Raw genomic sequence first — 16,026 nt, forward strand, 5'->3', positions numbered from 1 at the left:
CAACAGCCCCCACTACATGTTCGCTACGGTGGATATCATGAACGATGTAAAGGCGCTCGAGAATTCGAGCATCGCCTGCCAGAATCTTGTCGACATCCAGGGCCAATACAAGATCTGAGGCAGCAAGAAGCATGAGAAGGACTCACTGGTTCACCTCACCGAGGCCACCATCGACCCCTACTACAGAGACATGAAGGATTCGTGCAATAAGGACAAGCATGCCTGGCACTCAGCCTGGATGGAGAAACTCGACAAAGCACACGTCATGTACGCGGCCAAGGAGGCGTACACGAGTTACGACATGTACAAGCGGATCATTGACATAAGGAAGTGCCTCCTTCTCCAAAACGGCCAGGGATCCAGCCGGAAGCAGAGCAATGGCAAGCGTCGTCGCAACAATAAGTAGATGATTAGATCTTTGTTTCTCCTACTTTAGTATGCATGTAATTACTTACTTTGGTGTGTGGAAATGTTATGTGTGTAGTTACTTGTGTAATTGTATGCTTAATTTGGTTATGCAATGCTGTCTTTTTAATTATATATGTTGATGCTCTGTAGACAGAGCATAAATGTTGTGCGGACAAAGAAAATCACGTCGCACATGAACTAAACAATGGAACCCGTCGGTGATGTTTTCATCAACCACTCACAATTGTATACCAGCAATCGTTTGCTCACAACACACACGGCTTGTTAGCAATAATCGTCTATGTTGTTATCGGTCTTCGCACACATTTCCTATTACAGACTCGTTTGCCTCGTATCACACACATCTTGTTCGTTTGAACCGTTTCTGTTCTCATGTCTCAACGCAAACAGTTCATCCGAGTGAACCGCATGCCTATATCGCACACATCTTTGATCTGGCTGACCATTTCTTTTGTGTTGCCTAATCACAAATAGTTCATCCGAGTGAACCGTGTGTTGTAATCGCACACATCTTCATCTGGCTGCCCGTTTCTTTTGTTCCTCATCGCAAACAATTAATTGAGCTGAGTCGTATGCCCTGCATCGCACACGCAACTAAAATCTGAACTGTGTTTGATGTATCCTCCACAAACGTTTTGCACTTTTTTTGACGGATTTTTTACACCACCGTTTGCGATTATAGCATCGCACACAGTTTCGTCGAAGGGTCTCTGATCGTAGTGTCGCGTTAGCAGCATCCTGCAGTAGTGCTAGTTTTCATTATTAATTTGTCAATTCTATTCTTATAAAAGAAGAGATAAAGCTCTACCTATTACTGAAAAAAGGGCGAAGGTTCAATGGCAATGACTAACAAATTGAAGCTTATATGCGCGATTTGGAGAGCGAGATTCTCATAAATTATTTATTTTTAAATGAAGAGCTTTAGGCCCAAGTGCGAATCTATCATGCAAACACCAGATTATCACACTACAATGTTTTGTTGACAACTATCTAGTTGGCATTGTGGCGGTAATAGTATTGGTTAACTATTTCTTAGGGATGCAAATTTAAAACCTTTAGGGTACCCTCCTGCCCTCCTTGGTTCACCGGATGAACTAAATTTTAAAAAATGATGTAAATTCAGAAACTTTTGTTCATTTAGTTGAGTTAAGAAGGGTCGGAGGTGACCCTCAAGATTCCAAAGCTGCATCTAGAGTATTTCTTTTGCTTGTTTTATATTGTGTCAACCCTTTTTTTAATTGAAATGTAGGGCTCCTACAAACTTCAAATAAATTAACTAGTATGGTCGGATCAACTAATAAGTTTACTAAATCATAGTCTGATAACCACAATCCTTACCTAAACCTAGCATCTATACCTATACCAATATAAGAAGACCGAAAGGGGCGGATCCAATTAATCTCGGTCATCAAATCATGTCAATCCAACGAACTAGATTGCTTCAATGTTAAGCGCTCAACACGTTTAGTGTGCAGTTAATTTCATGCCAAATATACTGCTAATCATATAATAACACGCAAATAATATCATACTTAATATTCGCATGCACTTAATATACTTCCAAATTAATGTGCATTGCACGTACACATTGACTAGTACATACAAATCTTACAAGTGGTAACAATGTTTTGACTAAAATATAAGCACTGAGATTTCCTCTTATCCAAGTCGACACCCTAGGCTGTCCAATCTGTCCACCATAAGATTCACACAATTAAAATCAGACGGCTAAGACTACCGATTTACGTTGCATTTGCCATTTTGATAGATTACAGTAATCTCGTTTGCCCCACCATTTCATCTATTTTAGTTTTTTTAACCCACTATTCTCTATTTGCATAACTATTTTTAACATAAAACAGATAATTACGCGTGCTTGCAACGAAGATATAAATATTATCGGACGTCTGCCTATATTAACGTGATTGTGGAAAAGAAGATTTTATTTGATAAGAACATATTATAGCTTACCAAAGAAAATGAAATGTCATTTGGTAAGTCGTTAAAAGAGAAGGCAATTGAGGTGGTTTTCAGAAAAGGTCGGTCGGAAAATCTCCCACCAAAGATGAAAAAAAAAGTCAAAACAAAAAAAGGAAATGGAGAATGTACTAAGGTTGGACGAAGAACGAAGCAATGCAGAAACTTACTTTTTTAAAAAAGAAATAGGAGGGTCACTCAAATGAATAGCCTGCTTAGTTTAGTAGTACCAAAAACTTACTTGTGACTACCAATTTATCTTACCAAGCTCCCAAAAATTGCGCGAAATAATTTGGATTGGAGGGGCTAGTGATTTCCTCTTGGCAAGTTTTTGAAAGTGACCAAATGTTGGCGTGTTAAACGTTGGCGAGTCAGTTCTCGGCAGCCAGCCAAACATGCTCGAAATCACTACGATCACAGCATTGAAGTGACCGGTAATTCCCCTAGATCTGTCAAACGCTCACACCATCAGCGCGTGGGGACCCGCGAGAGGACCCTAGTCCACACGTCGCCATCGCGGGCAGAAAGAGGCAAAGAGTCCACATGTCATTAGTACCTGATGAACCTGATGAACCGTGTCACCCAGGTAAACGGTCGGTGTTAACGCCTCCCGTCGGTCTCTCTCACGCCCCGCGCGTCCGGAGCCGTTGCCTTCCCCGTCCCCCTCCCCCTCCACGGCAACCGCAGCCGAAAAAGCTCCCACTAAACAAGAAACAGAGCACGAGGCTTCCACTTCCACGACGCAATCTCCATCCACCCCTTCTTCCTCCTGCACCCGCGCCCCACCCAAAAGGAAGCAAGAATCTGCGCCTGCACCGCAGTGCCTCCTTTCTCCCTCCTCCCCGCCTCCCCGGAGCCCGCCCAGCATCGGATCCTTCGCCCCCCGGGGCGGTTTCTGAATCCAGCCGAGCCAGCCCAGTCCCACCACCAATGGGCGCCGTGGCGGTTCCTTTCGCTGCTCATTTTCTGGTGTAACCACCCCGACCCCAGCCATCTATCTCCCTGCCCTGCGCTTTTGCGTCGGCAAGGCTCTCCTCCAACTCCAACCAGGCTTTCCGACGGCACGGGCTTGTCTGTCGCCGGAGGGAGGGCCCACTGCCCCTGTCGTCTTGCTGGCGCTGGCCCTCTAGTCCTTCCTAGGTTGTCCCTCCCTACATCGTCTTGGGGTGGTCCGAATCTTCAGTCAGGTCCGTCGGGGCTCGCCTGGTTCTTGATTTATTTTTTACTCCCTTCCTTTTCTGCCGAGATGTCGTTGTTGCTCTCGGGTTTGAATGAGAAATTCGTCGCCGGTTGCTGAAAACAGTGCAATTTCCTCTTACTCCTCCTCCCAGGAAGGTATTCCAGCCTTGCTTGTGTCTGGGGTTTCGCTCGTTGCTTCCCAACTGTCCCCAAGGTTTTGCCAAGTTTGGGTGACCAAGGATTCCTGGCGAGGAGGATTTTGGTTCCCCTGAAGCTCCTTGGTGCTCCGAATTTGGGGGGTTTTGGAGGAAAGCTGTAAGTCTTGGCCTCCTGCTCCTTGGTTAGTCCGACCAAGGCCGAAGAAGAACTTGCCAATGGAGCCGCCTAGCAGTAGCAGGCTCTGGGCGTCTCTCTGGACCTTCATCAAGTTCCTGCCCTACTTCTGCGGCCTCTTCATCCTTGGGCTCATTAAAGGTGACATCCTGGTCTCTCTACTCTCTTGCTCCTTTTGGTATGCAAGTCTGATCTGTCATCTACTCATGTGTGAGTAAAATGGAGTGGTCATATTTGGCTGTGCATTTCCTTGCCTTGTATGGTAGTCTCTTGATTTCTCTGCTGCTTGTGTACATGCCTGACAGGCATTACTCACTATGCTGTTCCAGCTTTTGTTATGATATGACCAAATTGCTTTCACCTGGCTTGAGTTATTAGCTTCCAAAAGTAGTTGTTGGTTTTAACTGATGGGCTGGTATCATTTCAGTTTACTCTGTTCATTATTGGATAACAGTGTCTATGTTTTAATTATCAAATAACCCTTTGTGGACAGATGATATGCACTTACGCACTTTCACCCATAAGACTACATGGGCTTCAACCTGAAAAATCTTGTAGTTTCTCACACACAAAAGTATGCTCAGAACTAGCATCAATTGGAGCCTGTCAGAAAATGTTCTCCTTGTCTCGTCTATAGAAGTATTTAATATTTATTGATTTCGTGGATTTTTTTTTTGAGATTTTGTACAAACAGAACCATGAAGTTTGTTAGGTACATATGTGACCTTGTGAATTTATTGTGCCGTTTGAATGCTTTCGGTTGAATTATGTCGCGTGTTGTCTGTTGATGTGTGGATGCAAGCCATGGATTTGCAAATGAATGACAGAGTTTCATGGGGACCAATGTATGTAAAAGCTGAAATTGCAGCTGTGTTGTGCCCTTAAATACTTCTATTTGTGTTGTTAGTTCATTTTATTTGATTCTTCTACATGTTTAAACTATGTATCGTATCCCCTCATTTCATATTATTCCGTCTAACAGGTGTTCTGCTATGCCCATGGGCATGCCTTATTATGGCAATCGGAATATCTGCACTAATTCTTGGGTTATGGCCTATGCATCTGATTTGGACATACTACTGCATCATCAGGTAAAGTGTGTATCTTCTGCAGTTTCACCCTTAGCAAGCATATTAATACGCGTCTAAATACTCATATTATTTGTCCTCTTTTTGTCGAAGGCAGAACCAGAATGGTTGGACCTGTAGTAAAGCTTCTACTTCTTGTTGCTGCCACTGTGGTCATGATCTTATGGTTGATAGTTGGCATCCCGGGAAGCATTTTGGCTGGATTATTATATGGCTTTCTAGCACCGATAATGGCCACATTCGATGCAGTTGGAGAAGGCAAAGAAAATACATTTGTTCATTGCTTTGTGGTAAATCTTCTTTTCGTGAAACATGCCATTCCTTGTATTTATGCCGTTCCTGCTTTGTTAGAACATATTTTACATGTCTACCATCTCAAAACTGCAGGATGGAACATGGAGCACTATTACTGGGAGTTGTACAGTGGTCAGGGATTTGAAAGACATGCTTTTCCACTCCTATTTTTCAATTATGGATGACCTTCGTCTTCAGACACCTCCTTGTGGAAAGCCATATGAGATAAGGTTTGCTTCCTGTTTGTGTCTAGTACTAGCTTTTAACTTATATGACCTTCATCACATATGCAAATTAGCACCTTTTATGCTTGACTTCATAGCTGAGAGAAATGAGCCCTAGATGCAGTGCTCTGTATTTAGGCAGCACATCTCTTTTTGTTCTTCCTTGAAGAATTATGAATTATAAATATTGAGTACAAATATATATCCGCAGATTGCTTGATATTCCCGGGGCGTTGTTGTCTGCTGCTTGTGGACTCATACTGGATGTAATAATGTTCACACTAATTGCCATCTACAAGTGCCCTGTGATGCTCTTCAAAGGGTGGAAACGACTGATTCAGGATTTGATTGGGAGAGAAGGACCTTTTCTGGAGACAGCATGTGTGCCATTCGCAGGTCTTGCTATTCTTCTCTGGCCATTTGCGGTACTGGGGGCTGTTCTTGCATCCATCCTCTCTAGTATTCCTTTAGGCCTGTTTGGTGCAGTTGTAGCTTACCAGGTATGGCAATTTGTACTTAGCAAATTATCATATAGTGACAAATGCTAGGCAATATCCTTTTTCTTGTTGAAGTCATGGAGCCTTGCTCGTGTTGATTTCTCAGGAATCCTCTGTAGTCATGGGACTCTCTTATGCTGTCTCATCTGTGTCCATCTTTGATGAGTACACGAATGATGTACTTGACATGGCACCGGGATCTTGCTTTCCAAGGTATAACCGTAAACCATATTGCATGCCTTTGGATCAAATCATAAATAACTTGAGGTTTCTTGTACTGACGTTTGAACTCTCTAGGTTGAAATATCGGAAACAGAAAAATGAAGATTCTTCACATGGTGGTCAACTATCTAAGCCAGGCTCATTCGACAAGGAGAACCAAGAAGGAAAGAAACCTCTAAACCGTGTTACATCATTTAAGAACAGCATGGATGAGTTCAATCCATTCAAGGTTATCTTTTCTTGCTAATACGTCAGTAGATCACAATGCTTCTGCGTATTGTGACCAGCTTCACTTTTTGTACGGTCCAATAGGAATAGCACATGTTGGTAATAGGTTATTCAATTTTGTAAATGTCATTATCTGCTGCTTTCTATTCCTTGATAATTGAACTTACAGAATCAGGACATATAACCGATCGTAGCTGTTATGCAGATGCTGGACCACTTATTTGCTGAATGCAAGCGGCAGGGAGAGGTTTTGGTGAATGAAGGAGTGATAACAATGAAAGACATCCAAGAAACGAAGTCAGGCAAAGTTGGCAGTGGGGTTCTTAACGTTGGTTTACCGGCATATGTAATCCTTAATGCACTCCTTCGATCTGCAAAATCTAACTCTAATGGCCTAATCTTGAGTAAGTTCACATAAAAACTTTCATGTTACACCACTACCAGAAGGGGGTGTTATGATTACCTTAGCCTGACCTGCTTTGGAACATATTCAGGTGATGGCACTGAGATTACATCTGATAATAGGCCTAAAAGCACTCTCTTTGACTGGTTCTTCGACCCTCTTATGATCATCAAGGAACAAATTAAAGCCGAGAATTTCACAGAAGAAGAGGAAGAATACCTCAAAATGCGAGTCCTGATGGTTGGTGAGCCTAGTAACCTCAAGGGCACTCTTCCTCATGTGCCATCACTGAATGAGCGGAATAAAGCAGAAATCGACGCATTTGCTCGAAGGTACCGCCCTGCTCATTCTTTCATTCTGCTCAACACTATCACTGATATTTGCTAAACCGCCTGCTCCTGCTTTGTGTCGTCAAGATTGCAAGGAATCACTAAGTCGATATCGAGATATCCTACATCCAAGCGTCGTTTTGATGTTCTTGTGAAGTCTCTCTTGTCGGAGCTCGAGAGGACGATGGGTGGCAGCGCGCCTGCCAATGGATCCCAAGCGCTAAGGTCGAGAGGCGGCATTGCCCGGATGCTTAGCCAGAAATCCATTGGGAAGACTGCAAACATCATGGATGAAGATCCAGAAGCACAAGTAACAAGGAAGGCTCGCACCCCATGATAGCTTTGAGTCTTTGGTGATGTATTGTGTAGCTGACAAGCTAGTGAGAGACCAGCTCTGTAAAAATGTGTAAAAGAGAAACAGCTATGAGCTAGTATGAACGTTCTTAGGTGTAGCTTGAGTTGTTGCAAGTTTTGTTGTGTAATTTGCTGCTATTGGTTTTTGCAGACTACATTTATGAGAAATCTTGCAAGATCTCACTACTATGTTAGCATTTGAACTACCACGTGACATATGTGGTACACAATCCAAACTACTCAAAAGAAAAATGTTAGCATTTGAACTTGTCTCTAATATCATAAGGAGAAATTGGCATTAAACAAAGCTGGACTGCGAATTTCTTACCGGCTAATTTGTTCCACAAACTTCGTCAACTCATCCACAGGCAACAACAGGACACCAAAATAGACACGGCAAAAAGGACAAAATTGACGAATTTTGAGGACTGTCACGACCACAAACTCAATACAGCTGGAGATGTGAACTTCACTTTAACATGATATCCAGACATGTTCAGCAGCCAAATCCACAAATGCACAAAAAAAAAACTGGGAATTGCGTGAAACTCGCGTTCATTTAAGCACCAGGTCCGTCCATTGATTCAGCCCCAAAGACTGTCTGGAGGCTGGCTATCAGGCACCTCGGTGTCCTCCAGCAGCTCGGTTGGTTTCAGCCTCGCCTTCTTGTAGCTACTGGAGCCTCGGAGGATGGAGTTGATGTCACTCCTCTGTGACCTGAACAAATGGGATCAAAGCAACTCAGGTCTCAGCAAGCTTCAACATTGTAGACCAGTAAAAGGCGAAAATCAGACTATGTTCGTCTAGTCAAGCAGTTCTATCCAAAACGTTACCGTGCATGCATCTATGCCCAGCGGGGATACAAGACGGCTACAACATAGCTACCACAGTATATTAATGTGCACCCTGCTCGCTCGTTCACATTTGCAGTGTGCTACTAGTTCGTCTAGTCAAGCAGTTCTATCCAAACTAGTTTTTTTTAATGTACAGATTCAAGAACTTACAACGATGCAATGCCTTCATCATCAGGTACGTCGCTTCCCTCCCAGGCCGTGGATGAAATACCTGTTGAATGCACATCAGTTAGCCAACTTCCACAGGCAGACCAGTGTATCATCAGATGCAAAGTCAGAAAACAGTTTGTGAGCAAGCAACACTGAGTAACAAACACAGGACAAACCGTGGATTATGGATGTCTATGAACAGAATACTAAAATAAGTACCAGTCTATTGTGTGCCATTCTGGAGATACACTGAATACTGAAAAGGGGAATTTATCAAAGCAAAGCAAGAATTTTGGAATGAGTTCCACCATGGCAGAGGAACACATAAAAGATAAGCAGTTATATTCAGTAAGTAAATAAATGCATAACAAGTGCAAATACAATCCAGCATAAAGTTGGCCAGCTAGTACCTATTCCATGTTACATGTTCCTACCTGAGTCAGCAGATGTGGATGAATCATCTGATGAGTTTTCCTTGCCAGCCTTTTCACCCATGGTGTTCAATAGTTCATCAGAGTCTTCACTTATGGTGTCACTGAAAATTGCGCCAGCGCCTCTCTTACTAGTATCCTTCTTGGATTTGTCATTGAGCTGTTCAAATTTTTTTCTTGGAACTTTCCGAACTGCTACTCTAAATCGGTTAACAGCTGGTGTGCCATAAGTGCTTTCATTTGATGCTTGTGGGCTCATGGGACTGCTCTGAACAACATTGCTTACAACCTTAGGATTTGCATTTGCCCTCCCATCAATAGACCCGTCATGTTTTCTGTTCTTACCATGATGCTTTGTCTGAGAAGTAGAGTTCATTTGTTCTTTGCCCATGCAAGCATGGTGCTTCTCAATGGGCAAATCAGTCTGATTGTCAGCACCAACCTTGCTTTGGCAGGGCTTCTTTTCAAGAGTGCTATCACGTGTGGCATCTTCTTTTTCCTGTTGCAGCATACTATTATTCTGAATAACTTTATCCCTCTTCTCTTTTGTATTGCCCTGATCCATTCTTCCTTTCTGCGGTGCAGAAGTATCAGTATCTTGATTACGACCATCAGGATTTTGAGACTCGGGTTTGACCAAATCCTGTTTTCTTTTGCTCTTCTTTTTCTCCTTGGTTTTCCTCACATTACCATCTTCTCTGTTAATGTTTTCTGCTTCTGTCTCCTGTTGCGGCATACTATTATTCTTGGTGATTTTATCACTGTTCTCTTTTGCATTGCTCTGTTCTATTCCTCCCTTCTGCACAACAGAATGCAGCAAATTTTGTGAACAATTATCAGTGTCTTCATTATTACCAATGGGGTTTTCAGACTCGGGTTTGACCAAATCCTGCTTTCTTTTACTCTTCTTTTTCTCCTTCGCCTTTTCCACATTACCATCTTCTCTGTTTGTGTTTTCTGCTGAAACAGATGGCACACCCACATTGCCAGTATCAAAATGATCAGCTACACTAGTTTTATCTGTATGAAGATGGGATTCTGGCAGATCATTTGGTTCGATAATACCAGCACGTTGAGACTGCATATCTGGTTTTCTTTTGCTTTTCTTTTTGCCCTTAACTTCCCTTATAGTAGTTTCATCATTGTTTTCTGCAGAAACAGATGGGCCATTCATCACACTGGGGCTAAAATGGTCCAAGAATTTAATTTTGCCACTTTCAGAACGAATCGCTGCGGAATCATTTGGTTCAACAGCACCAGCAGAACCTTTAGGAATAGCTGCTCCCTCCTGAGCCCTGGAGTTCATCAAATCTGCAACAGAACCTTGTTCCAAAGCAGTATCCTGACTCTGAAGTTCAGTCTTGGAAGATTTCTTCCTTCCCTTTCGAGCATTAGGCTTATCATGCGTGATAGTTGTGCCATCTTTATGAACTACTGATGATTCTGTTGGAGCTCCTACTATATTTTTGTCATTATGAGTTCCACCATCAGTTACATATTTTTCCTGGTCATCCTTTATGAACTGATTATCTTGTCCATGTGTAGGATGATTTATTTCCTGTATTGTAGGAATCTGAGTCTTCAAAGACTTTTTGCTTTTCTGCCGTAATACTTGACCAGTACTTGCAGGAGCGTCAATTGAAGAACCTTCCAGAAGCAATTCCTCTTTGGTGTCATTTCCTCCTTCCAAGTCCTCTGTGGGAACCTGTCTGACTTGCACACCCAAAGACTGAATATCTTTACTGCTATCAGTAGAAACATGCTTCAATGAAGTCTTCTTTCTCTGACGCTTACTGGATTTGGTTCTGCCATCAGCTGGCACTGCTGTATTCTCAGTCAAAACATCATTAAGATCATCAGACTGATTATCTGCTGGATATTTCAGAGGTAAGGCTGCACTAACAACACCTTCAGTATGTTCCTTTACTGGATCTCCACTTAAGTTGTCTGTGCATCCTAAATCTGCCAATACCTCATTAATCACATTGGTTGCTGCTACATCCGCGGTTCCATCAAGCTTCCTGCAATCACTACCCGTTGCTTCTCCTATAGTGCCTTGTGTTGTTTGCTCTGCATTTAGGGGATCGTCACTTGTATGTTGTGTCGAGCTTCCACCTGTAGTGGGTCCAGATGATTTTGTCAAAGGATCATCCTTTGAAGACTCCAAGCGGAGTTTCCTCTTCTTTTTACGCTTCCCATCACCAGTTGGATTTTCTGTTACGGTAGAATCCCCTTGATTCACCTTGCTTGGTTCATTTACAGTCTCCACCTGAGCATTTGCAATGGATCCAGATGGTTTTGTCACACCTTGAGTAGTAGGACCATCCTTTGAAGACTCCGAGTGGCGCCTTTTCTTCTTCTTCAGCTTTCCATCACCATCTGAATTTTCTATGACATTACAATCCCCTCGCTGCACATTACTTGTGATGTGCCACTTATAAGGGTCATTTAAGATGTCCCCCTGAGTAGACACTATATCTGATTTGGCTGCTTTCTCGCTATACCCAGACTGGTCTTTTGCTTCAGCAGTATCCATGGAAGATAGGCCAACAGAACTAACCTTATTTGATTCCTGGCAATTCTTCTCATGAGAAATATTACCGGCTGTATCTGCCATATCCAAGACATTCTCGCTTTTACTTCCTTTCTCCATGTTGCTTACCTCAACTGCTCTTTCATCATGATATTCATCATTGATTCCTTCTGCAATTGTTTCTTCACCAGCTACAACTTTGCAAGTGGAATTACTGGTCTCTCCAACTGCCGGATTTCCATATCCTTCATGTACAATACCGATGTTACTTTTGTCAGCAACTAGATCAGTAGTTGCCTGAGCATCAGTACCCAACTGGTTTCCACTATTGAGTTGTGATGATGGAAGATGCATGTCAAATAGTCTGGCCATTGCTTTGTCTCTGCTAGTCATTTCAACATTATCTACACCATCACCTTGTTGCCCTTGGTTTTCATGAAGCAGGCCTCCATCTAACGCTTTTGGTACCTCCACTGTTCCAGCTGATGGTTTTGTTATTTCCTGGGCATCTTTGGGAGCGACTGACTGATGTTTTTTCCTTTTCTTATTCTTTCCAGCAATGATTGGATTTTCAGGCTGGATTGAATCCTCTTGTGCATTTCCATGTGATTCTTGCTGAAAAGAATTGCTTGGAATTACCCCAAGAGAATTAGTGTTTGTTTCCAACAAAGGCTTATCCAAGCTATTCACATCCCTGGTTTTGTAATCATTAGTTTCTCTAACACGATCTACAGCTGACGTGTTAACAGAATCAGTCCTTCTAGCCCTTTTTCGCTCCTTTTCCTGAGAGGGATCATCCAGTGCATGAAGCTCTCCCACCGTTCCCTCCCTTGTCCCCACTTGCTTGTCGCCAGAAACAACACCAAGATCATGGTCTTTGACACTATGCAGAAGGTTTTCCTTTCTTGCAAGTAACTCCTCTCCAACCAGGGCCGCATTGCTTTGATTTGAAAATCTACTGACATTTGCCACAGAATTTGTTTGTACATCAGTAGCCAGGCTTACTGCTGCATCCTTCTTTGTTTCCGTATTGGGATGTGACGAGGATGACAGCTGCACATCATTTGGCACTGCATCATGTGCATGAACATTAAGCAATGCTGCAGCCTCCTCACTACCTACAAAAGCACATGAACTATTACATTTTAAAATAACTCAGCATAAACTATATGAAGGGAAATCAACAATATTAGCAGGTTCAACCTCATCCCTCAACAGATGATACAACTACGGACAGCATAAATTTTAACAACTTACATGCATACTGAAAAGAGGTTAATCATATGCATGAGAAAGAACATATTGACTCGAGCATGTCAAAGAAATCCACAGCCTCCACTGAGTGAGAAGGAGCTGTAGATTGACCATACACAGGAGATTTGACACAAAGGTTCGCTTCAGAAACACAAAAACTTGAATGATCAATTCAACTGAATAGCTAACCTCATATCCAGAATAAGACATTAACCAACAATAAGCAAACTACAACACAGTAGCAATGCTAACTTGACTCAACAATTAATACAATTCAAATGCCACAGTGGATGCTAACTCAATACCTTCCAGCATTTGAGGATTTACACCGCCTGATATTGTTGCAGGCAACTCCATAAGACATTTGTCCATATCAACTCCAAGACAACCTCTACTTGATCTCCCTCTATCCTCGTCTCTGCAGTAGTGTGAGTCCGTCGCAACTGCTACCATCTTGACATGCAGAAAGCACCCAGCTTTGACTTTGGAAAATGCACTCCTCAATGCCATCGAATCAGAGAGGTGGTACATTGCACCCTTGCGTAGCACCTGTCGGATATACCAACACATTTAGAAACTTGCGCTACCCTTTGAAGGGTCTCCAGATTGCACATGCTAACTGTATGGAGTTTCGGAAGAACATGCCATTCAGTCCAGGACAACGAAGGGAGAAATGAGTTGCCCTGACTATCAGAATCAAGATATACATCTTTCAAAAATCACAATTCATGTATATATTCAATGAACTTCGTCAATTTTGATAGCCATCTATTGCATTTTTTATCAAAGAAACCAGAATTGTTAGTTAGCTCAATCTCCATTAGGCGTTTGACGAACCATACACACTGATTCGGAGGCAGGGTTTATTGAGGTTTGGGGGTTTGGAGGCACTATGCTCCCAGCTGATCAGACGCCAATCAAGTAAAACGTACCCAGACTAAAGCATCTGATCACCTAACAAAACACTGGAAAACCTACACCGAACCGTCCATGCACGAGACAAAGTACATGTCAAAATACACGAAATATAAGCGACCATGAGGAGCTTACTACCCTACATCCAGAAAAAAAAATCATGTAAAAACATGAAAAGGATCGAAGCCGTAAACTAGAACCTGAAAGGACTTGACGGCGACGGGGCCGAGGTCGGGGAAGGCGGCGGCGTGCTCCACGGCCACTTGCGCTGCGGGGAGACAAACAAGCGAATCAGATAAGGTTCTCTCGGTCTGGGTTTGAAAGGGGGAGAGGGGGCGACGAGAGGCGTACACTTGAGGCGGCGGATGGTGGAGTCCGCGGCGACGTTCAGGGCGAGGTTCGTGCCGAGGTCGGTGTCGAGGAACAGGGACAGGTGGGCGCCTCCGTCGGCGGAGCGCGCCTGCGGCGGCGGCGGTGACGGCGACGACCGCGGGCCGGCCATTGCTGGGGTGCGGCCGCCGCCAGCAAGAGAGGGGAGGAGAGGGGTTTGGCAGAGAGAGACGAGAAGTGGCGTATTTTGAGGGTGCGCTTTAGGTTATAGGCCAACCATTTCGAAATTACTGGAGATTTTTTAGGAAGGGCGCGCATGGCCAAAATAAAGAGGCGGAAAATTTCTTTTCTTTAAGAATAATAATAAAGAGGCTTAAACAAATCCTCCCCTCCCTAGGGTTTCGTTGTCCTCTGGCGGCGCCGCCGTCGAGAGTCTACTCCTACCTTTGCCGCCGGTCATCCCCACCCGATTCCCGCACCTCTCCCTGGATCTGATCCCTGGGAAGCCTGCTTGGGATTGTGCGGTGGGTCTCGAGCTTCGAAGCCTCGCCCGTCCAGGGCTAGGGTTTTAGCGATCGCGTTCGCCATGGCGACACAGGAGGAACCAAACAGATCTCGTCGGGGCAAGGAACCTGTGGAAGAACTCTTGAGTCGATTGGAGCTCCAGGAAGAGGAGGAGGAGCAGTTTGTATGGGAAGAAGAATTCAAGGAGGAGAAAATCGAAGCCAAGTGGCTTGCGATCGCGAAGGTACACACAGATAAGGGGTTCAGCCCTTCTGCTCTTTTATGCTGATATGAGATCGGCGTGGAATCCAGCCAGGGAGGTCCGCTGGCGCAGGATTGATGACAATCTGTTTACGGTACAGTTCGGATGCTTAGGGGACTGGAACATGGCGATTCACAAGGGGCCATGGCTGTTTAGGAACCAAGGTGTTCTAATAGACGAATATGACGGATTCACGAAACCGGAATCGGTAGTGCTGGATAAGTTGGTGGTATGGGCAAGGATACTTAAACTGCCGGATAACTATTTTTTCCAGCAGCAATCAAAGGCATGTGTCGCAGGATGGGCAAAGTATTGGAGGTTCAAACAACCCTACCTGCTGGTTTTGTAGGGGAGTTTGTGAGGGTCAGAGTTGAGCTTATTGTCTCTAAAAAACTCATCAGATTTGTTTCAATCACAAAGAACGAACAAACAGACTTCTACCGAGTCCAATATGAGAAGTTACCTGACTTCTGTGGCAAGTGTGGTCTAATGGGACATTGGTATGAGGAATGTGGCACTGGAGAACATGATGTAACTAAGCTGGAGTGGGGTGATTTCCTATTGGTTGAAGGCGGCAGAGGCAGATGTAGAGGTCGTGGCGCGGGGAGGAACTCTGGACGCGGAAGAGGTGAGAAAGTGAGGGAGGAGCCACCCTTTGGCCCTGGTCGTGGCCGAGGATCTGCTCCTTTTACACTTATTGGGAGGGGAACAATGCAAAGCTGGCGCCATAATGCGTTGTACAATCTGGTGGACATTGATATGGAAGCAGGCCAAGGGTCAGGAAAAGAGATGGAGAACCAGGACATGCGTCAGGTTAACGTCTTGGGAAAGAGGACGACAGTGGATACACAACAGGTAGTACCAGGGGGTGCGAACACGTTGGCGTTGGTTCCCGGTACTGCCAAGACATCAACTATAGCAGCGATGGTGGATCAATTTGAAAGAAGAGACACTACCAGGGATCACTTTGGAAGTGGCAGGAACACCTCAGAAAAATGCCAATAGAAAGAAGTACAAAGGAGTTGATGGTGAAGCAATTGACAGTTCAGAAGGCCAGCAAACCAATGAGATATCGGCATCCTCCCGTGAGGGGGATGACCGGACGCAATGAAAATACTGTCGTGGAACTGCCGGGGCCTTGGGAACGCCCCGGCGGTGCGTGCTCTGCTAGACGTCCAGCGGAGATGTGCCCCCGAGGTGGTGTTCTTGTCGGAGACCCACCTTGACAGCTATCCG

General features: G+C 44.1%; 2 protein-coding genes across 2 annotated transcripts; one reads left to right on the forward strand and one right to left on the reverse strand.

The window, feature by feature from the left end:
• The first annotated feature begins 3,075 nt into the window (after nt 1-3,075).
• Nucleotides 3,076-7,740, forward strand: LOC123189564 (uncharacterized membrane protein At3g27390). Its single transcript, XM_044602007.1, has 11 exons — nt 3,076-3,593; nt 3,738-4,059; nt 4,901-5,009; nt 5,104-5,296; nt 5,394-5,530; nt 5,736-6,024; nt 6,128-6,234; nt 6,319-6,472; nt 6,677-6,875; nt 6,966-7,206; nt 7,291-7,740. Exons 2-11 carry the CDS (start codon nt 3,960-3,962, stop codon nt 7,538-7,540), a joined length of 1,779 nt encoding a protein of 592 aa, XP_044457942.1. The 5' UTR covers nt 3,076-3,593; nt 3,738-3,959; the 3' UTR covers nt 7,541-7,740.
• Nucleotides 7,741-7,855: 115 nt separating this feature from the next.
• LOC123189563 (uncharacterized) lies at nt 7,856-14,307 on the reverse strand. Its single transcript, XM_044602006.1, has 6 exons — nt 14,046-14,307; nt 13,895-13,962; nt 13,085-13,328; nt 8,996-12,643; nt 8,562-8,622; nt 7,856-8,274 (listed from the first exon to the last, which is right to left on the reverse strand). The coding sequence occupies exons 1-6, from the start codon at nt 14,194-14,196 to the stop codon at nt 8,142-8,144; spliced, it is 4,305 nt and encodes a 1,434-aa protein (XP_044457941.1). The 5' UTR covers nt 14,197-14,307; the 3' UTR covers nt 7,856-8,141.
• Between the last annotated feature and the right edge of the window lie 1,719 nt (nt 14,308-16,026).

Source organism: Triticum aestivum, chromosome 2A (assembly GCF_018294505.1).
Source record: "Triticum aestivum cultivar Chinese Spring chromosome 2A, IWGSC CS RefSeq v2.1, whole genome shotgun sequence".
NCBI classification, from domain to species: domain Eukaryota; kingdom Viridiplantae; phylum Streptophyta; class Magnoliopsida; order Poales; family Poaceae; genus Triticum; species Triticum aestivum.